A 24,550-nucleotide genomic window follows, 5' to 3' on the forward strand; every position below is an offset into this window, starting at 1 on the left:
TCACAGTATTTTACTGTAATAACATTGGATTGGTGCAAGCGGTTTGGCTGCTACACTGTAAAACAAATCTAGTTGTTTTTACAGTAATTTATTCTTATTGTAATCTTTGGTACCGTTTTTTTGCAGTAACTTATAGTTAACTGTGCTGTTCAAACAGTTCTGTAATTTTACGCTACACTACCGGCTACTGGTTACCATGAAAATACGGTAACTATACAATATGTTAGTGTGTTTTTACTGCTAAATTAAGATGCTTTTGCTGCTGAGTGCTAATTAATTGGGACTATGCGTCACATAGGATTTGAACTCACAAGCTATTGGTTGGTACCTACTTGAATGTCCTGCTGCGCCACCAGGTCAGTGACAATACAACAGAAAAATACACGGTTTTGAACGACCCTTCCCCCCTATCTGAGATACCTACTGCAGCCTCATCCTCCACCTACAACACCCGTTCTGCCAGTCACATTTTGTTAAAGGTCCCCAAAGCCCACACATCCCTGGTTCGCTCCTCTTTGCAGTTCCCTGCTGCTAGCGACTGGAACGAGCTGCAAAAACACTCAAAGTGGAATGTTTTATCTCCATCTCTTCATTCAAAGACTCAATCAAGGACACTCTTACTGACAGTTGTGGCTGCTTCACGTGATGTAGTGTTGTCTCTACCTTCTTGCTCTTTGTGCTGTTGTCTGTGCCCAATAATGTTTGTACCATGTGTTGTGCTGCTACCATGTTGTGCAGCTGCCATGTTGTGTTGCTACCATGTTGTTGTCATGTTGTGTTGCTACCATGCTGTGTTGTTATGTGTTGCTGCCATGCTATGTTGTTGTCTTAGGTCAATCTTTATGTAGTGTTGTGGTGTCTCTCTTGTCGTGATGTGTGTTTTGTCCTATATTTTTTTATTTTTTTATTTTTAATCCTATCCCCCGTCCCGACCTTTTGGAGGACTTGTAAATAAGAATGTGTTCTTAACTGACTTGCCTAGTTAAATGAAGGTTAAATAAATAAAAAAATCGAATAAAAAATTCCTCCCCTTTTCTTCCATGCCAGCTGAAGACCTAGCTTGCCAGTAACTAGCTAACACCAGCCACAGACGAATGGGGAGACATATAAGTATCTATGCCATAGATATATAGTGTATACCTTTTATTATACATTATATATTCAATAGTATGTGGACACCCCTTTAAATTAGTGGATTCGGCTATTTCAGCCACACCCGTTGCTGACAGGTGTATCAAAATCGAGCACACAACCATGGATTCTCCATAGCCAAACATTGGCAGTAGAATGGCCATACTGAAGAGCTGTGACTTTGAACTTGGCACCATCATAGGATGCCACCTTTCCAACAAGTCAGTTCGTCAGATTTCTGCCCTGCAAGAGCTGCCCCAGTCAACTGTAAGTGCTGTTATTGTGAAGTGGAAACGTCTAGGAGCAACAACGGCCCAACCGCGAAGTGGTAGGCCACACAAGCTCACAGAACGGGACTGCCAAGTGCTGAAGCCCTTAGCTCATAAAAATTGTCTGTCCTTGGTTGCAATACTCATTACCGAGTTCCAAACTGCTTCTGGAAGCAACGTCAGCACAAGAACTGTTCGTTGGGAGCTTCATGAAATGGGTTTCCATGGCCGAGAAGCTGCATACAATCCTAAGATCACCATGCGCAATGCCAAGCGTCGGTTGGAGTGGTGTAAAGCTCACTGTCATTGGACCCTGGAGCAGTGGAAACACATTCTCTGGAGTGAAGAATCCCGCTTCACCATCTGACAGTCCAACGTACGAATCTGGGTTTGGCAGATGCCAGGAGAACGCTAACTGCCCTAATGCATAGTTCCAACTGTAAAGTTTGGAGGAATAATGGTCCGGGGCGTTTTTTTATGGTTCGGGCTAGGCCCCTTAGCTCCAGTAAAGGGAAATCTTAATACTACAGCATACAATGGCATTCCAGATGATTCTGTGCTTTCAACTTTGTGGCAACAGTTTGGGGAAGGCCCTTTCCTGTTTCAGCATGACAATGACCCCATGCAGAAAGCGAGGTCCATACAGAAATGGTTTGCTGATATCAACCCCATCGAACATATTTGAGATGAATTGGAATGCCAACTGAGAGCCAGGCTTAATCGCCAAACATCAGTGCCAACCTCAGTAATGCTCTTGTGGCTGAATGGGAGCAAGTTCCCGCAGCAATGTTCCAACATCTAGTGAAAAACCTTCAGAGAAGAGTGGAGGCTGTTGTAGCAGTAAAGGGGGGACCAACTCCATATTAATACCCATTGAAATGTTCATTGAGCAGAGGTCCACATACTTTTTGCCATCTAGTGTATTTGCTGACACCCTGCAGTCAGATTCTGGCACTAGCAGAGTAGCTATCTAGCTATATACTGTAAACCACACCCTTCCAAATACACACCTTCCGATATTGGTTACAAGGCGCTACTTATTTAAATTAGGTAAGAGTATATTATGTTACCATTGGTGTATTAAAATGAGAGTCAGGGTGATGTCACCCTATCCCCTTTAATAATCCCGCCTTCTAAATCTAAGTGTTTTACATGGGGAGGGGACCAGAAACTTTGTGATCACACTTTATCAATGTACAAGCAACAGTAATTTTTCATACTTTGGTCATCATACTTTTCACACCATTTTACTGTTGATAATACACAAATGTACCATATAAATTACAGTTTTCCTTTACAATGTATGTCATTGTCAACCTCGATGGCTCTTATACCTGATGGGTGCTCTGGGACAGCAATGTTAAAAAGAGAAAGCGACTGGTCGACTGCCACTGGTTGTAATAATTCACTGGGAACAGATCACTTCAACAAGATTAGTAATTGCATCATGCTTTTGTTGTGATTTTTCTCTCATACTTAGATTTTTTGTTATAGTTTCAGATTGTTTTCCATAACTCATCAATGGCTGACTCTGTTGTTCACAGTCACATCGGTCCAATTAAGGTTGTGGAATTGTGAGGTCTACAATATTAGAACAGAACTAAATCCTATTTCCAATGCCCGTCTTGTCTATTACACTTTAGAGTAGATACCATTAAACAAATCATTATTGTCTGTTTAGTAAGCTCTCATAAGCACTACATAAATGGGTAACAAATCATCTATAACTATTTCTCATACTCTATAAAGGATTAATAAATGTGGCATAACTGTGTGACATAACCACCAGTGTCAAATGTGACATAACCCACTATGTTAAATATGACATGAACCAGTGACATAAGCACCGCTTAATAAAGGCTTTATGAATCCTATTACGTTGAGGCTTCACAAAGCATCTATAACCTTGTCATGTCATACTCTAGAAATGTTCTAGGATCTCCCGAGTGGCGTGTCAGGAGTTCACCTAGGGGTCATGAATGGGGCTGTACCAAATGATTGATGTATTAGAATAATTGATTATGCTTATGTTGTATTAATAGAATGGGAGGGGTTATAAGTGAAATAATCAGTCTGTAAACAATTGTTGGAAAAATTACTTGTGTCGTGCACAAAGTAGATGTCCTAACCGACTTGCAAAAACTATAGTTTGTTAACGAGAAATTTGTGGAGTTGTTGAAAAAAGAGTTTTAATGACAACCTAAGTGTATGTAAACTTCCGACTTCAACTGTACATATTGTGAATAGATGCACATGGAGTGGTGTGGGTGTGAATACCTAAGTATAGTTATATAGCAAAATAATGAATACCCCAACCAGTTCTGTGAGCTGAGTTTTTAGATCTATAATGTTATATAGGGATTCTGTATGGAGATATGAAAGAAAACAGAATTATTCCTGAATATGCTGTTAAATAGAACAACAAGTATAAACATTTAAACCCCTTGTCACGTCCTGACCAGTAAAGGGGTTATTTGTTATTGTAGTTTGGTCAGGACGTGGCAGGGGGGTGTTTGTTTTATGTGGTTCGGGGTTTGTTGGGATATGTGTTTATGTAGAGGGGTGTTTGTTTAGAGTATTCCGGGGTTTTTGGTTATGTTCTATGTTTTGTATTTCTATGCTCTGTCTATGTTGTGCATTTCTTTGTGTTGGCCTGGTGTGGCTCTCAATCAGGAACAGCTGTACATCGTTGTTGCTGATTGGGAGTCATACTTACGTAACCCTGTTTTCACCTGTCCTTTGTGGGAAATTGTTTTTGCATAGCTGTGTGTAGCCTGCATTACTGTTCGTTCGTTTTCTTGTTTTGTTTTTTCAGTGTTCTAATAAACGTTAAAATGGGCACTCAACCCTCTGCGCCTTGGTCCATTACATATGATGACCGTCACACCCCTGTATGAATAAAACACTAGTCTAAAGGAGGAATTGGTGAAGAAAAGTATCCTGGGTTACTAGATATGATAATGTAACAATGGATAAAAATAATAATAAAATATACATATGATAAAGTAACAATGGATAAAAAGAATAATAATATATACAACTTGCACACCCACACGTAGATGTACATAAGTGGCGTAAAAAGTATCCTGAGAAATGTTCAGAGTGGTCTCTTTATGGATCATTTGATAAAGATAAGGTTAAAGCATTGCACGGGACTTGACTTACCCCTAACAAATAAAACTATAAACCCTTATGACATTTCCTCCATCCTGGTAATACATTTTGAAATGAACCCCATACCCTGTTAAATAGAACCAATGATTTTCTGTACTCAACCATTTAATGTGCTAGGTAAAGACTTATAATGGACAGAGCATGCCATCGATAGGGGACTGATAGACAGTGTCAGCTCAGTTAATACATATTGATCCCTCCAAAGAATTACACATGAATCTTAAAATAATAGACATAATAAATATTGAAGCAGAAAGTGAATATTCAACAGAGATTGGTAATAAAAATATAGTCACTTTTTGAAGGTATACTAAAATGAAAACAATGCCTTCCAATATGGAGAAAGTTATCATGCTTGTGATGTTTTGTTTTAAACCTTGCAATCGGGGGAAAACCAGAACATTGTTTGAGAGTGATCTGCGTGTATTAGCAGTAGTGAATGAGGTCTTCCTATTGGGAAGAAGGGAGACCAAATTGAAGGAAACAGATATGGAGACTGGTGAAAGTAACAAAGTGAATGGTAATTGGCTTTCAGATACCATTCTAATAATACAATACAATTTGATACAATTTGAAGAAGTAAATATTTCAATACAAGGTCACAGCAGTCTAATAATGCAATGTCTTCGTAATATGAAGAAGTAAATGTTTCAATATAAGGTCACATGATGAACAGAGGGATTGAGCATTAGGACTGATATTAAATTAGAGGCTGCTCACTTTCAAAGCCTGGTCCACTGCTCTCGTGTTTAAGTCATCTGTTGTTTGAGATAGAGATAACCTTCCTGTGGAATAATAGAATGCCGTCAGTACACACTGAACTCAAACAGGCTGGAAGAGACACATTGGGGAAATTTGGGACATGGGTATGTATAATTGAATAAGACGTTTTTGACAATTTTATAGTTTGGGTAGCACCAGTGATTTAACTGATAATAAACAATGATTCTCTTATATACTTAAGAGTATACGTTTTTGGAAATTTATTGAAAATGAAATATAGAAATATCTCATTTATATAAGTATTCACACTCCTGAGTCATTACTTTGTAGAATCACCTTTGGCAGTGATTACAGCTGTGAATTATTCTGGGTAAGTCTCTAAGAGCTTTCCACACCTGGATTGTGCAACATTTGCCAATTTTTCTTTTCAAATTTCTTCAAGCTGTGTGTTTTAGGTTATTGTCCTGCTGAAAGGATGGGCAAATGACTTTGTCTGAAAGTGGGGGTGCATTTTTTTGACAAAAATGGAATCTGTCACGGTTGTCGTAGGAATGGGACCAAAGTGCAGCGTGATTATCGTTCCACATATTTTATTGAACTGTGAAACTATGCAAGATACACAAATAAACTAAAGAACAAAAACAACAAACTGTGATGAAGAGTTACAACATGCACTTACTCAAAATCAATCTCCCACAAACCCAGGTCGGAAAAACACCTACTTAAGTGTGATCTCCAATTAGAGACAATGATGACCAGCTGCCTCTAATTGGAGATCATCCCAAACAAAACCCAACATAGAAATACAAAACTAGAACATAACAACATAGAAAATCTAAACTAGAAAAACCCCGTCATGCCCTGACCTACTCTACCATAGAAAATAACAGCTTCTATGGTCAGGACGTGACAGAATCAAACTTTTTTTTTTACAATTTCCTGCCATTCTACACTGTTTCTTCACGGCGGGGAGCATATTTATGAACAGAATGCAACAATTTTTATTGGATTCTGCCGCAATGAATTATATTGAACTGGAGTACTCGAGTGAAAAAATAATTCTAGTGCATTTATCTAGTCCTATAGGCCAACAGTTCACGACAATGCCTAATTTATCATAACCATTACAGATAACAAATACTAATTGCTAAATTGAGTCAATAAAAAGTGCCATTTAAGATTGATTTATTGAAAACCGAAATATCAACTGGTTATATTATATCGTGGAACACAGTCTTCAGAAAAGCACTAACCTCAGCAGGCGCTTTCTTGTAGAAACCTATTGCTGTTTTGTTAATTTAGCAGAGAAGATGCTCTTATTTCCCAAGCCCTTATCACAGTCAAGACATACCTATTTTATAGTAAAAAACGAAATGTAATATAATATAATAAAATATAATATTTTTCCAAATGAAAAAAGTAGGAAGTGTGAAGTGATGTGAATCTCGTACCTGGAACAGCTATTCTCAAATAGAGATCATTTATAACGGGGCTCAATTTGGCGAGCTGAAATACTTTTTTCAGAGTTACAAATAAGAATCTATCTTCTTTTCGATATACAGACTTTCGCTTTAATTTATTCAGATGATTAGTTGATTATTTGAATCAGCTGTGTATTACTAGGGCAAAAACTAAAACGTGCACCCCTCAGGGTTCCAAGGTCCAAGTTTTGGAAACCCTGGCCTAGCCCTAGGCTAACCAATTCTGAATGGCACTAGCAGTTTGCAAAGTAGCGTAAGCGGAAAATAGATAGGATGCAATTATTCCAAAACTGCAGCTCATTGTTGGAACACATATTTCCCTACTTCAATCAACCAGTTCAGGTATTCCCAAACTGGGGTATTGCTGTCGGGGGTACGCCAAATAAAAATGTGATTCACATTTTAAAATATACATATACAAAAAAATAAAACATTCTTCACATTTTCAAACAGTCCATTATATATTTTCCAACGGGTGAGTTTTTTTCTCAACATTTGACAATGTCAAATAATTAACATCCAATCACATTAACCTTTAATCTCTTGTGTGAATTCCACTAACGGTCCGTATGTAGCCAAATGTAGCTGCTCCTCATTCCGTTTGCTCTAAAATTGATAAATGGTTTAAAAAAGTAAGGCCCACATCCATAGAGACACATACCAACTCTACTGGTAGTACTGCTACTACCACCAGTACTTCACCTGCACCTGTCGACGACACAAGTTGTTCTACTTCCACGAGCACATCCAATGCTAGCATCAGTAATTCTATATTTGTTGTTAGCCCAGCTAGCATGGACACTGACAGTTGTGAATCTGATGCAGCCGAAAAGCTACTGCCCCCTTACCCAGGAAAACACTGAACAACAGTTGATGTCCCAACAACGTTCACTCACCAGTTGGTATTGTTTTTGTTTACCGGCTTGTAGCCACATGGATTTGTCTCGTTCTTGTTTTGTTGTTTTATTAAACGTTGCACCTGCTTCCCGACTCACCGCTCCATTATTACACCTTAACCCTTTTAGCTAACCCTTTAACCTAACTCCTAACCTTAACCCTAATGCCTAGCTAACATTAGCGTTAGCCACCTAGCTAATGCTAGTAACATCAAATTGGAATCCGTAACATATTATACATTTTGTAAATTCATAACATATCATACGAAATGGATGATGGACATCTACAAATTAATACATACCATACTAAACGTAATATATCATACTAAATAGAGTGAATAAAACAAAATTCTAATTGAATGATAACATTTTAACAATATGATTTAACTGATTGATGTTGGGAAAATAGATGGCAAAAGCAGAATGGTATTAAATGCCTGTAAACAGCTTGGGGGGGATTTTTTTGGACACATTTAATCATGTAATATTAGGCCTGCGGTCAAGTTGGACCGCAGATCAATATGGTTCGTACAGGCAAAATTAAATGACACAATTTGCTTGTGGTGCACGCAGCTCAAATAATATGTAACAACAACCTGATATGAAACAACGATACAAATGTAACAGCACAATAAAATGGATAAACAATTTGGTTTTGCAGGTGACTCGTCCTTTCTAACTGCACTGAACCAAAACAGTGGCATTCGGGAGAGAAGCAAAACCATTCATCTTGAGGCAACGGAGGTGCAAAATGCAATCTGTAAATGATTATATCATATATGAAATGGACATATCTATTTTAATACAGACTAGATGGAAACATTACTAATCATTGAAATTAACAAATGGATCATGAAACTTTTCTGGTAAGAAGGAGGGGGTGCAAAAAAACAAAAAACTGAGTTAGTAAGGACGCCTGTATCTTTGTAGTGACTGGGTGTATTGGTACACCATCAAAAGTGTAATTAATAATTTCATCATGCTCAAAGGGGAATTCGGTGTCTGCTTTTTATTTGATAGGTGCCCTTCTTTGCAAGGCATTGGAAAACGACCCTGGTCTTTGTGGTTGAATCTGTGTTTGAAGTTTGCTGCTCAACTGATGGACCTGATGGGGTACAGATATGAGGTAGTCATTAAAAATGGCATGTTAAAAACTAATATTGCTATTTGTCCAGCTAATTATGACTTAAGCAAATTTTTACTATTAAACTTATTTAGTTAGGCTTGCCATAAACAAAGGGTTTGATAATTATTGACTCAAGACATTAAAAAAAATCTAAAAACAGTTCCACTTTGACATTATGGGGTATTGTGCGTAGGCCAATGACAAATGTAAATGGCCAATGACAAAAAATCTCAATTTAATACATTTTTAATTCAGGCTGTAACACAACCAAATGTGGAAAAATTCAATGGGTGTGAATACTTTCTGAAGGCACTGTACCACCCACTAAGCATTTGACATCAGGTGACGTCTTTTGGATGTCTTTTTTTGGTCCTCCATCTTTCTTTGGTCTTTTTTTGGTGTGGTCCGGAAGGGACTTGATGTCCGGACCAGACCAAATCTGAACCAATCATAGACATCTATGTTTCAAAAGTTTGGAGAGCATAGTACAGCACAGTACAGTAAAGAAAAGTAGAGTATAGTACAGAATGGGACAGTACAGTACAATACAGTAAAGCACACAGTAGAGTAAATAAAGAAGTACATTAATGTACTGTATTGTACCCTACTTTACTATAATGTACTCTACTGAACTAAACTGTACTGTACTCTATTCTACTATATTAAACTATACTGTACTCTACTGTTCTATACTGTACTGAATTAAACTCTACTGTATTGTACTGTACTCTACTGTATTTATTATCCCTATTTATTATCCCTAAATTATCCCTAAATATAAATACTGAATTAAACTGTACTGTACTCTACTGAACTCTACTAAATGAAACTCTACTGTACTGAATTAAACTATACTTTACTTTACTGTACTGTACTGTACTCTAATGAATTAAACTCTTCTGTACCGTACCGTACTGTAATGTACTGTCCTGTAGCATACCATACCATACTCTACCGAACTCGTCTTTGTCAAAGACTCCTGTCACCCAAATCATAGACTGTTCTTTCTGCTACCGCACAGAAAGCGGTACCAGAGCGCCAAGTCTAGGTCCAAAAGGGTCCTTAACAGCTTCTACCCCCAAGCCATAAGACTGCTGGACAATTAATCAAATGGCCACCTGGACTATTTACATTGACATCCCCCTTTGTTTTTACACTGCTGCTACGCGTTGTTGATTATCTATGCATAGTCACTTTACCCCTACCTACATGTACAAATTACCTCAACTAACTTGTACCCCGCACATTGACTCAGTACCGGTACCCCCTGTATATAGCCTTGTAATTATTATTTTATTGTGTTACTTTTTATTTTATTTTTTACTTTAGTTCATTTAGTAAATATTTTCTGAACTTTATTTCTTGAACTGCATTATTGGTTAAGGGATGTAAGTAAGCATTTCACGGTAAGGTCTACACCTGTTGTATTCAGCGCATGTGACAAATACAATTTTATTTGATAGATGGGAGCAATAATAAATATTTTGTTGCAATCTTCAGTAGACTCCTCTTCCCTAAAAGGCGTGAAAAAGTATTATTGCGATATAATGCTTACTTAATTGAGTATGTATACCAGTTAAAATTCAGCCACATAATCAATGACCAAAAAACATGTATTTTCAATGTCTGGAAAATATGTATTTTCAACCTCCGGAAAATACTCTTTTGACATCAGTATAAGATGTCTTTTCAATGTCCGTATAAGATGTATTTTTGACGTCCGGGAAAGACGTCTTCTAACCTTTCATTCAGCACCTGAAATGCACATGATGTCAATGTCTGCAAAAGACGTCTAAAAGCTATAGTATGCTATAGTATTGCATTGCTATTATTGATGTTACCAGCTAGCCAGCCACATTAGTTATTTGTTTTCACAGTCTTTGGTTATTCATTATTGTTGGTTTATTTTGCTAGCATAATACGAACCATCCTGATCTCACAAGCTTACAGATCAGGATGGTTCGTATGAAGCTATTATTTTGCTACAGGTAGCCTAGCGGTTAGAGCGTTGGGTCAGTAACTGAAAAATTGCTGGTTTGATTACCCGAGCCAGCAAGGCACTTAACCCTCATTTGCTCTAGAGGTGCCATCCTACTACCCCTCACCCTGTAAAACAACACATTTCACTGTACCTATCCACTGTATGTGACAATAAAACATATTATCTTCTTTTTTATTGCCATGGAACAGCTCATGATCTCTCCTGATGAAGAACAGTTCCCGGACACCCCGTTGCAGCATTTGGCCAGACCAAGCCAGCAGTTCCAACCATCTACCGGCTCCCCCACTGAACAGAACTGACGGCAAGATCTGAACTCCAACAGAAACCAGGAGCCAACAAGATCTCCACGCTCCACCCGAAAACACCATGCATCACTGCCCTCTCCCAAGTGTCACCGCTGTGACACCAAGCCCAGATCATTCTCACCCTATCCGCTGACTCTGTGAATCCCCTACGTCTTCCTCTGCACCGATGCCCAGTCCAGGCACGGTGTCCAGTCCCGCTCCAAGGCCAGAGCCTTTCTTTGCGCCGGTGCCCAGTCCAGGCACGGCATCCAGTCCCGCTCCAAGGCCGGAGCCTTCCTCTGCGCCGGTGCCCAGTCCAGGCATGGCGTCCAACCCAGCTCCAAGGCCGGAGCCTTCCTCTGCGCCGGTGCCCAGTCCAGGCACAGCGGCCAACCCAGCTCCATGGCCGGAGCCTTCCCTTGCGCCGGTGCCCAGTCCAGGCATGGCATCCAACCCAGCTCCAAGGCCGGAGCTTTCCTCTGCGCTGATGCCCAGTTCAGGCACGGCGTTCAGCCCGGTGCCATGGCCGGATCCGGGGTCTAGGCGGGGGCTACGACCCGCACCGGAGCCGCCACCGACACTAGTCACCCCCCCCAACCCTCCCCATCTGGTTTCAGGTTTTGTGGCCGGAGTCCGCACCTTTGGGGGGGTACTGTCATGCCCTGACCATAGAGATCCCTCTGGGTTCTGTTCTAGTCTTTTAATTTCAATGTTGGTGCTCTTAGTATGGTTACCAATTAGAGGAAGCTGATGTTCGTTGTCTCTAATTGGGGATCATACTTAAGGTGTCCCTGTTCCCACCTGCTTTGTGGGATTTTGTTTTGTGTCTGTGCATGTTGCACCACTGAGGTCACGTTTTCATTGTTGGTTATTTGTTTTTTGGTAGTTTCACTTTGAATAAAGATGTGGAACTCAAATCACGCTGCGCCTTGGTCCGCTCTGTACGACGATTGTGACATTTATAGTGGTTTTGGAGCAGTGGCTTATTCCTTGCTGAGCGCCCTTTCAGGTAATGTCGATATAGGACTCGTTTTACTGTGGATATAGATACTTTTGTACCTGTTTCCTCCAGCATTTTCACAAGGTCCTTTGCTGTTGTTCTGGGATTGATTTGCACTTTTCATCTCTAGCAGCCCGTCTCCTTCCTGAGCGGTATAACGGCTGCGTGGTCCCATGTGTTTATACTTGCGTACTATTGTTTGTACAGATGAACATGGTACCTTTAGGCGTTTGGAAATTGCTCCCAAGGATGAACCAGACTTGTGGGGGCTTACAATTTTTTTTCTCCTGAGGTCTTGGCTGATTTCTTTTGATTTCCCCATGATGTTAAGCAAAGAGGCACTGATTTTGAAGGTAGGCCTTGAAATACATCCACAGGTACACCTCCAATTGACTCAAATTATGTCAATTAGCCTATCAGAAGCCATGACATAATTTTCTGGATTTTTCCAAGCTGTTAAAAGGCACAGTCAACTTAGTGTATGTAAACTTCTGACCCACTGGAATTGTGATACAGTGAATTATTTGTGAAATAATCTGCCTGTAGACAATTGTTGGAAAAATTACTTGTGTCATGCACAAAGTAGATGTCCTAACCGACTTGCCAAAACTATAGTTTGTTAACAAGAAATTTGTGGATTGGTTGAAAAACGAGTTTAAATGACTTCAACCTAAGTGTATGTACATTTCTGACTTCAACTGTACATATCTACTAAAAATCTGATTCATCTAAGATGATAAGCTGGCTATAGCTAACTAGCTAGCTCAACTAACAAACATCAGTGTTGTTAAAATACAACAGTTCATAAGTCAGTGTTCATTAAAAACACTACAGATGTAGGATCTTAAATTGATCACTCTTTTGTTGATGATTACTTTCCTGCACAGCCAAAATGCAAACTTGTAGTGTATTTGAGTTTGAAAAAGACTTACACCTTAATACAACCACAGTGTGGCCTTCAAAAAGGCTTTACGGCGAAAGCATAAAATTAGATTATGTTAGGACAGCGCCGAGACAAGAAAAACCACACAGCCATTTTCATATATAATATATATAAATATTTTTTGGAGGATGGCTTGCCTGTTTTGCATATTATTTTGGCATTAATACAGATCACATATCAGTTTGCAAAAAATATATACACTATCGCTCAAAAGTTTGGTGTCACTTAGAAATGTCCTTGTTTTTGAAAGAAAAGAAAAATGTTTGTACATTAAAATAACATCAAATTGATCAGAAATACAGTGTAAACATTGTTAATGTTGTAAAAGATAATTGTAGCTGGAAACGGCAGATTTTTCATGGAATATCTATATAAGCGTACAGAGGCCCATTATCAGCAACCGTCACTCCAGTGTTCCAATGGCATGTTGTGTTAGCTAATCCAAGATTATCATTTTAAAAGGCTCATTAGAAAACCCTTTTGCAATTATGTTAGCACAGCTGAAAACTGTTGTGCTGATTAAAGAAGCAATAAAACTGGCCTTCTTTAGACTAGCTGAGTATCTGGAGCACCAGCATTTGTCGGTTCGATTACAGGCTCAAAATGGCCAGAAACAAAGGAATTTCTTCTGAAACTAGTCAGTCTGTTCTTGTTCTGAGACATGAAGGCTACTCCATGCAAAAAATTGCCAAGAAACTGAAGATCTCATACAATGCTGTGTACTACTCCATTCACAGAACAGCGCAAACTGGATCTAACCAGAATAGAAAGAGGAGTGGGAGGCCCCGGTGCACAACTGAGCAAGAGGACAAGTACATTAGAGTGTCTAGTTTGAGAAACAGATGCCTCACAAGTCCTCAACTGGCAGCTTCATTAAATAGTACCCGCAAAACACCAGTCTCAACGTCAACAGTGAAGAGGCGACTCCGAGATGCTGGCCTTCTTGGCAGAGATCCTCTGTCCAGTGTCTGTGTTCTTTTGCACATCTTAATCTTTTCTTTTTATTGGCCGGTCTGAGATATGGCTTTTTCTTTGCAACTCTGCCTAGAAGGCCAGCATCCCAGTCGTCTCTTCACTGTTGGCGTTGAGACTGGTGTTTTGAGGGTACTATTTAATGAAGCTGCCAGTTGAGGACTTGTGAGGCATCTGTTTCTCAAACTAGACACTCTAATGTACTTGTCCTCTTGGAAATCGCAAATTCAACAATGAGTCATTTGGAAGGAATCAGTGGCTAACTGCAAGCAGTGCAAAGCATCCAGTTGTAACGGTCGTCGTAGTAAGTGGACCAAAGCGCAGCGGGTTGAGTGCTCATTATATATTTATTTAGAACACTTAAGAAAACAAAAACAAGAAAAACGTACGAACAAACAGGATTACAGGCTAAACACAGCTATGCAATCACAACTTCCCCCAAAACCCAAACAAAACACACCCCTCTATATAGGACCTTCAATCAGAGGCAACGAGGAACAGCTGCCTCCAATTGAAGGCCAAATCAATAAACTAAACATAGAACTAAAAAGACTAGACTAGAACATAGAAATATGCTAACATAGAACATAGCCCAAAACCCCGGAAAACACTAACCAAACACCCCTCTACATAAACACACACCCCGAACCACATAAAACAAATACCCCCCTGCCATGTCCTGACCAAACTACAATAACAAATAACCCCTTTACTGGTCAGAACGTGACAGTACCCCCCCCCCAAAAAAAAATACAGAAAAAAATAAACACAAAATAAACCCCCCAAACTAAAGGGAGGGAAGGGAGGGTGGCTGCCATCACCGACGGTTTCTGTGCTACACCCCCCCCTCCCCAATCCTCCTACTGTGGAGGTGGCTCAGGCTCTGGCCTTAGTCCCCCACCTAACCTGTCCACCCCCGCTGAATACATATTTAATGTTACCCCTCCCGAAGTCTCTGTGCTATGGCGCATCGCTGAAGACCTCGGGCTGATGTGCGTTGCGGGAGACCTCAGGCTGGTGCGCGTCGCTGGAGACCTTGGGCTGAAGGGCGACTCTGGCTGCGCCGATTCCGGACTGTCGGGCGACTCTCGCTGCGTCGATTCCGGACTGTAGGGCGACTCTCGCTGCGCCGATTCCGGACTGTAGGGCGATTTCGCTGCGCCGATTCCAGACTGTAGGCCGACTCTCTCGGCTCTGAACTGTGGGCCGTCTCTCTCAGTTCTTGACTGTAGGCCCTCTCACTCGGTTTCGGACTGTAGGCCGTCTCACTCGGTTCCGGACTGTAGGCCGTCTCACTCGGTTCCGGACTGTAGGCCGTCTCACTCGGTTCCGGACTGTGGGCCATCTCTAGACAGGGCATTGTTGCCGGAAGCTCTGGACAAGGCACTGTTGCCAGAAGCTCTGGACGAGGCACTATTGCCGGAAGCTCTGGACGGGGTACTGTCGTCGGAAGCTCTGGACTGGGCTGATGCACTGGAAGCCTGATGCGTGGGGCTGGTAGTGGAGGTACCAGACTGGAGACGCACCTCAGGGCTAGTGCGAGGAACAGGACGAGTTGGACTGGGCTGACGCACTGGAAGCCTGGTGCGTGGGACTGGCTTTGGATACGCCAGACTGGATACACGCACCTCAGGGATAGTGCGAGGAGCAGGAACAGGACGAGTTGGACTGGGCTGACACACTGGAAGCCTTGTGTGTGGTGCTGGCTTTGCTAAACACAGTTATGCAATCACAACTTCCCCCAAAACCCAAACAAAACACACCCCTCTATATAGGACCTTCAATCAGAGGCAACGAGGAACAGCTGCCTCCAATTGAAGGCCAAATCAATAAACTAAACATAGAACTAAAAAGACTAGACTAGAACATAGAAATATACTAACATAGAACATAGCCCAAAAACCCCAGAAAACACTAACCAAACACCCCTCTACATAAACACACACCCCGAACCACATAAAACAAATACCCCCCTGCCACGTCCTGACCAAACTACAATAACAAATAACCTCTTTACTGGTTAGAACGTGACACCAGTAGCCTGCTATTCAATGGAGTGGCTGTGTTTTTTTTCAACGAATTCCCACCATAAATCCAGAGAATGCTAGACTTTGATGACAAAGTTTGATGACAAAACCAGCGCTCCACCTTCATGTTTAAGTGAGCACATCACATGCCAAGGTGAGTCCAAAAAATGTATTGTATGATTCTGCATAAATGATGTAATATGCAAGGGAGATATGTATACTGTAGCTAAGTAATACTATACTAAGTGTATGTTGTGTAGTAAGCTGTTAGTAGCCCATGTGCCTCACCCTAATAATTTGGTATATTTTCAACTCATAATTTCACCTAACGTTACTGTTCTGACGCAGTGGTGCTGCACATGTAGCCTGTAACCTGTTTTTGAGAAATGTCATCTAATATTGTCAAAGCTTTCATTTTCTGATTATATGCCTCCTTTATTTATCCTACGGTTCTGACTTGGTGTACAGGGAAAATACTGTAAGAGCAGCCCATGTTCTGCATTCTGACGCTGTTCATTTCAAAAGTGCTGAACACATAGTTATATTGAGTACGTCTGTCATCGCTCGCTCATTAATGTCTTAATCGAAATTACGGAATGCCTCTTATCCGCTCATCGTTCATCTCAATTGTCAGAAGAAACCATATTTGTTTAAGCAAGTCAGCTATATCAGCTATGTTTTTTTTTAAAGGCATTAAACAAGGCTGAATTAATTGTTTCGCTGCCAGACAAGGCTCCGCTGATAGCCAGGTGTAGCGGTGGTAAGGATTCACTCCATTGTGCTGGAAAGAAAGCTCTGCTGTTGGGACAGCTTTATGTGGGCCCTAACAGTTTGTGTGCACAGCTTGTCGCCGTTATAGTGCAATGAATGTATTGTTTAGTGTTGTGTTGTAGTGTCTTTGCTGGCATGCATGTAAAAAAAAAAAAATGTGTTTGCCCCACCAAGATTTACATGATGTAATCTCCCGTTAGTAGCGTTTTAAGAAATCCAGCACTAACCTGCAGCACAGTGCTAAATTCTACCTGTTGGTTGAAATGGGCCCATGATGTATTTAGCTGTTGTATAAACAAAGGTTTAAACAATCAGGGAAACCTTTGCATGTCATCATGACCATTGTTGCGCCATCCTATATTTTTTTTTGGGGGGGGGGGGGGGGGGGTTGAATTGACAAAGTTATGGATCTATAATCTATGGATCGCCTCATCTGGCTTTGTAAAGACTCAATTTAATATGATTTATTAAGCCTTTACTAAGCAGTGCTTACGTCACCCTTTAAAAAACACTGGTTTATGTCATAAATTACAGTGGGTTATGTCACATTTGACATTGCTAGTTATGTCACATGGTTATGCTACATTTATGAATCCTTTATAGAGCATGACATACGGTTAGAGATTATGTGTGACCCATTTATGTCTTGCTTATGAAGCCTTTATGAATGATTTATGAAGCCATCATAAGTTACACTTTGTTTAAAGCGGGACTGTATAATCAGTAAAGCCCAATATTAGTGGACCATATATTTCCGTTATTGTGATCTAAACTACTCAAGTTATAATATGCTCTAAATGTGCAATTTAGCAGAAGCTTTTATCCAAACACTGAGTGCATACATTTTCATTATGTATGTGATCCCTGAGGAAATTGAACGCACAACCTTGGTGATGCTAGCATAATGCTTTTACCAACTGGGGCACACAGGACCACATTGATCCAAGTCACATTTACATTGATTTCAACAACAACTTGATTCCAAATAAATCACCTTTGCTGCGTCTACTTCTTCAGAACCATGAGCACCACACACACACACACACACACACACACACACACACACACACACACACACACACACACACACACACACACACACACACACACACACACACACACACACACACACACACACAGTCTGAGCCACAGGATTAGGGGATATAGACTATGTAGAGAGTCCTGGATTGGTCTTGTAATCTTGAAGCCATCTTATGTTGGAGGGAAATTTGTTTACGCTAAGATTCCCAAAAATGATTTATAATAAAAGGATTTGCGTGAGAATTCATGAATTAAAGACGATACCTTCCGTCTCCTTGATTAAGAACTGGATTTTCCATCCTTTGCCAAATTTAGAGAGTCAACCAATTCTCCTGGTGAGAGGTTATATGTGGGATGAACAGGCAGAGAAAGATAACTGTTCTCATACCAGAAAACCTACAGAGAAATAAAAATGCTGATAGGGAATGTTGATAAACAATGGTTGAATATAAAATATAAGATAAACCATAAGCTTTTTGGTCTGTAAGGTGAACATATTTATTGACGTGCTACTGCTACCGGAACACCATCACAGGTTAAGCCTTGTTGACACATCAGGCCTTAATGCTCAAATCAGTTTAGATTTTTAAATCCGTTTTGGAATAGTGACTGTCCAAACAGCAATTTACAAATTACCAAATCAGATTTGTGTTTATTCAGATAGCAGTCATTTCCTGACATGGCTACGCTAGTTGTCATAGTAACGATGGGTGTGTACGCAGTGGTGTAGGCTGATTGGTTCTCGTGCTTCCTATTACTTATAAGTTATGTAGCAAGCTAAGGTGACAACAATGCCTGTCATGGACATTTCCCAGTTACTTTGAATGTTCAAGTGTAAGAACAATTTTAAAGCCTCAAAGGATAACATGATCCGACTTTCAAAACAAGTCCTTTTCAGCTAGCCACCACAGTCAACTAGCTAGCTAGGTAGCTGTTTAAGCTTTCTAGCACATTCACTAATTTGTTTGTAAGCAATGAACAAGCTAGTTAGCTATCACATGTTCTTTCTTGTCAAACTGTCAACAGAGTAGCTAGCAAAGAACAAGATATGCCAAATAAAAGTCTAAAAACCACTTGAGGGCAAATAAATCAGATTTGACTGTTCAGACACAAGTCTATATGGTCAGCAATCAGATTTGTATCTGATTTCAAACCACCTACGAAGGTGGTTTGAAATGTGGCTTGTAATATCCGATTCTATGTGGATTTTTTGCTGTTCAGACTGCAGTGTGAACAAGACTTTAAGGTCACAAACATCACTTTTATCTAAACCAATATATTTTTTTTTACTAACATCTCTCTTACAGGAATATACTGTCCACAAAACAGAAACTGTACAATACACATTGCAAGCATATACTGTACCTTACACTACCCACTCTAAAGCTTTTGAAAATCATGATACAAGCGAGGATGATGATGACAGAGCAGAAACAGACTCTAGAGGAGAACTAGGGCTTGGCCTCTATTTCTAATTAAATGCATTGCTCCTTTGTCACAGCATTTCCACGGACACAGGAGGATTGCCATAGCTCTAGGCTGAGCCTCACCATGCTACTACTGACATCAATGTTTTATTTATCTGTCTATTTTTCACCCACAAATCTAGCCTACATCAATTCCTCATCCATCAGATGTACTGTACAGTAAAGAGTCCAATAAAATGAATGCTAAAGCATATAGCATGATAAAGAATAAGGCGGAGGACACGCACACACGCATGCACACACACACACGGGCTGATGACAGAGGCTGGGTCTGTTAGAGGATAGGCTGGTGTGTTCTGCTGCAGTGGGGCACAGCCCTGCTCCTCTATTCATTTGTCTATCTTTGGGTGCAGCTAACTACATGTAAACACCCTTGCTCCCACCGCACACACCGACACAAATAAATACACACTCGCACAAACACACCATGATTAGACACAAAATACGGTATCCCTTTGTCATCCTAGACATCTGGATCATTGAGAGAAATGAATCTCATAAATCCTCAGTCACTGGCCTGTTCCTTCTAACCCTCCTCCACATTGTACAGGACAAACCCCCCTCTCTCTTACCGTCCAGTCCGAAGCAGGAGCCGATTTTCTGGGCGTAGTTGCAGAGCCCACCATCATAGGGAGGCTGCTTGTGCTGCTGCACCGTACTCCTCTCTCCCATCTCTTCTACACACACACACACACGGTCCCGTCCCAGCACTGTTTCACTTCTTCCTTCCCCTTCTCCTCAATAATGCAGTCTTTTGCACGGACACACACACACACACACAGAGGTACACACACACACCGAGAGTCACACACAAGGCCAAATGCACGCGCACACACTCACACACACACATGCAGACAGAAAAGTGCTGAGGTGGAGGGTCTTCATGCTGCTGAGTGTGAGCAGGCAGCCCTGTCCTGTTGTCAGACTAAGGAGAAGCCAGGGGATTGGGTTACTGCTGTGGTGCGATGCGTTCCCATTCAAAACCGACTCTTGAGTCTGACAGATTCTGCTGCAGTGCAACAGGTAGGGAGAGCTTGCTGGTCCTTCCCAGAGGAAGGGTGGGGCTTTGGACAGGAGGAAGAGGAGTGCAGGACTGGGGCTTTAAGGATGGGAATGGAGACAAGAAGACATCCCTGACTATTCTATTGCCTACCAGGAAAACATCTCCATAGGCTTATAGCCGCGGGAAGTCGGGGTGTTGTGGGTTCTGCAGCACCCCCTGAAAAATATTTATAAAAAACTATTTTATACCGTACTCCTATATATAAACTCAAACGTCTTCTCACTGTCAACTGCCTTTATTTTCAGCAAACTTAACATAAATATTTGTATGAACATAAGAAGATTCAACAACTGAGACATAAACTGAACAAGTTCCGCAGACATGTGACTAACAGAAATTGAATAATGTGTCCCTGAACAAAGGGGTGGGTCAAAATCAAAAGTAACAGTCAGTATCTGGTGTGGCAACCAGCTGCATTAAGTACTGCTGTCAGGCTGTGGGTAACTGGTGCATGGAATCAGGTGCAGGAGAGCAGAGATGAGTGTACAAGGTAATTTATTCCACGAGCAGCACCAGTATAAAACAAATACTAAAGGTGCATGAAATAACCGGTCACTCATAAGTAACGGGCGTAATAACGAACCCGGCAAACAATACCAGCCAACAAGTAACGACCTGAACATTATATACAATTACGCACACAGACATGGGGGAAACAGAGGGTTAAATAATGAACATGTAATTGGGGAATAGAAACCAGGTGTGTAGAAAACAACGACAAAACAAATGGAAAATGAAAAGTGGATCGGCGATGGCTAGAAAGCCAGTGACGTCGATGGCCGAAAGCTGCCCGAACAAGGAGAGGGACCGACTTCGCCGGAAGTCGTGACAACTGCAGTGCATCTCCTCCTCATGGACTGCACCAGATTTGCCAGTCCTTGCTGTGAGATGTTACCCCACTCTTCCACCAAGGCACCTGCAAGTTCCCAGACATTTCTTGGGGGAATGGCCCTAGCCCTCACCATCCGATCCAACAGGTCCCAGACGTGCTCAATGGGATTGAGATCTGGGCTCTTCGCTGGCCATGGCAGAACACTGACATTCCTGTCTTGCAGGAAATCATGCACAGAATGAGCAGTATGGCTGGTGGCATTGTCATGCTGGAGGGTCATGTCAGGATGAGCCTGCAGGAAGGGTACCACATGAGGGAGGAGGATGTCCTCCCTGTAACACACAGCGTTGAGATTGCCGGCAATGACAACAAGCTCAGTCCGATGATGCTGTGACACACCGCCCCAGACCATGACGGACCCTCCACCTCCAAATCGATCCCGGTCCAGAGTACAGGCCTCGGTGTACAGGCCTTAGGCGTCTCACAGTACGAACATTGCAATTTAGTGCCCTGGCCACATGCCTCCTTGCAGCATGCCTAAGGCACATTCACGTTGATGAGCAAGGACTCTGGGCATCTTTCTTTTGGTGTTTTCAGAGTCAGTAGAAAGGCCTCTTTAGGGTCCGAAGTTTTCATAACTGTGACCTTAATTGCCTACCTGTTAGTAAGCTGTTAGTGTCTTAACGACCGTTCCACAGGTGCATGTTTATTAATTGTTTATGGTTCATTGAACAAGCATGGGAAACAATGAAGATCTTTACAATGAAGATCTGTGAAGTTATTTGGGACGTTTCCTTTTTTGCTACAGTTGAAGTCAGAAGTTTAGATACACCTTAGCCAAATACATTTAAACTCAGTTTTTCACAATTAGTGACATTTATTCCTAGTAAGAATTCCCTGTCTTACGTCAGTTATGATCACCACTTTATTTTAAGAATGTGAAATGTCAGAATAATAGTACAGAGGTTGATATATTTCAGCTTTTATTTCTTTCATCACATTCCCAGTGGCTCAGAAGTTTACTTACACTCAATTAGTATTTGGTAGCATTGACCTTTAAATTGTTTAACTTGGGGCAAACATTTCGGGTAGCCTTCCACAAGCTTCCCACAATAAGATGGGTGAATTTTGGCCCATTCCTCCTGATAGATTGATTGTTTGATTGATTGTTGATAAAGAACCAATGCTGCAGGTTCAGATAAATAAGAGGCACACCAATGATGGTAGATACTGGAGCAACTTACTCATGTGTAAGTCCAAATTTTGCCTCTCACCTCCCCATGTCAGGCAAATATGCCGAAACAGTAGGATTCTCGGGACCAACGCAGCTTATACCTGTGGCAGCTCCAGTATATCTAGCAGGGGGTTGTGGTTCTACTCACATACCAATATTAGTATCAGAACACACTCCAGTAAATCTACTAAGGAGAGGTGCTCTGTGTAAGATGGGTATTCAAATTAAATGTACCCCGGACGGGGTACTAATAGAGCAAGTAGGCACATGTACACAAATGTTGATAAATTGGGAATAAACAGGCAATGTGTACTGGATAGAGAACATAGTAAATCAGTAAAACAGGTAATGGATAAATGGGGAAAGTTTATTAAGACAACACCCCCCATGCAGATATCGACAGGCAGAGTGGCTTATGATACCCCTTGGTCTGCATGGGAGGGGTGGAACCAGCCATGACTAAGCATTCTTAGTGTCAGCTATATAAGAACTAACATTTTCTGTATAGGTTAGACTCTCGGTCCAACACTCAAGAGTGTTGGGTCGACCTGCTTCATTATTGCAATAATTGCATTGATTTTCAATAAAGATGATTGTGTGAAGAAATGACAAAGTCTCTCTCACATGATTAGAATATTTCACGACACTCCACACTGTAATACTGAAATAAGTGACAATTAGCAAATTGCCAATGTCAGGCTGGGTCTGTAGCGCTATTTGCCACATTCTATAAGTAAAATGTATCTTTATTTGTAAAGTGGCTAATTAAATGTGACTTTTTTTCCAAGGCCTAGGGAGTTTGCTAGCTAATAAACAGTAGCATATAGTTCTCAAACTCTGAAACAACTTTATCTATCTAGCCTATAGTTTATCATATGATTATGGCTTCATATATGTGCCTCACAACTTGGATTTGGTCTTATGTAGCAACATTTGATATGGTGTTTTTTTACATTGGATGAAAGTAGAGACTCAGAGTTACAAAATTGTATATCATATACTGCATTTTTTAGGAATAATGGGAAAGTAATTCTGCTTTGAAAGTTGAAAAACTAGTCAACTCTCTTGAGAAAATGGCATTTGAATGTTTGGTATCTAGTGTCATGACGTTGGCCTCTTTGAGTACAGGGACAACAGTTGACCCCCTCCCCCTTGCACCATCCCCCAACCTACCTCCCCCCACCCAGGCCCTGTGTGAAGGGGTTGTAAAATTCCAGAGGAGAATCTCTTGCCACATGGCCCATAGAGAGACACAGGAAATTCTTCCAACTAACAGAATTGGGGAACCGAACGACATTTATGTTCTGGAGAAGGTATGGAAGATTGGTGAAGAATCCAGCTATGAACTGGTCCGCTTGGTACAATTTTGTGATACTCAGAAGAGACAATATAGCCATATTACCATAAAACTGTTTATATAAGAGCCTCAGCTATCCAAATGGTTGTATAGAATGTATTAATAAGGATAAAGCTATTTTGTAATACATTGAGATGCTGTGTACTGATATTAATGTGATAGAATGTCTTTATGTTCAAAGATTAAATCTGTCATCGGCACGCCCCCAGGGACACAGACAGGACCAGGCGTCATGTGACAAGCCTGTTCTATGTTCACTATAAAACCCCACCCTGATTTACTTTCTTCAGACCAGGCCTCCACTCCATTGCGAGTTGGCCAATAGGTTTGACCATCCAATTCCTCTACTGAAAGTGAACTATACCACGTGGTTAACTTTTAGACTATCGATATCGACAGAATAAGAACAAGTCTTTGATATTAATTAATAGTCTGCAGCTAGAAATTATATAATTGAAAGCGAAGACCGACGAAACATCCATTCTATAACGAAATTAATGAATGTCGCTTTGAAAGATCCATTCTAACCGAGAGAGAGAGAGAGAGAGAGAGAGAGAGAGAGAGAACTCTCCAATAGAACGACTCTCCAACAAGGATCCTGACGACACACTGAGCGTAAATATATATTGATTGCAATTGTTCCCGAATGAGTGAGCGTTCACGTGCAAAGGTTTAGCATATCAATTGTTAATATTAATGAACTCTGTGTGCCTCCTCAGCTGACCATTTATGACCCT

The 24,550-nt window shown here is 41.0% G+C and overlaps 1 protein-coding gene across 2 annotated transcripts in view; it reads right to left on the minus strand.

Moving 5' to 3' along the window:
• The window catches only part of ablim1a (actin binding LIM protein 1a), a 136,708-nt gene extending 116,432 nt beyond the window's left edge, over window positions 1-20,276 (minus strand). For both annotated transcript variants that reach the window (XM_045700646.2, XM_045700644.2), the window contains exon 1: window positions 19,900-20,276. In XM_045700646.2, coding sequence (XP_045556602.2) covers window positions 19,900-19,999 — 100 coding nt within the window. In that variant the 5' untranslated portion in view covers window positions 20,000-20,276. The remainder of the gene's footprint in view (window positions 1-19,899) is intronic.
• Between the last annotated feature and the right edge of the window lie 4,274 nt (window positions 20,277-24,550).

Source organism: Salmo salar, chromosome 18 (assembly GCF_965601325.2).
Source record: "Salmo salar chromosome 18, fSalSal1, whole genome shotgun sequence".
NCBI lineage: Eukaryota > Metazoa > Chordata > Actinopteri > Salmoniformes > Salmonidae > Salmo > Salmo salar.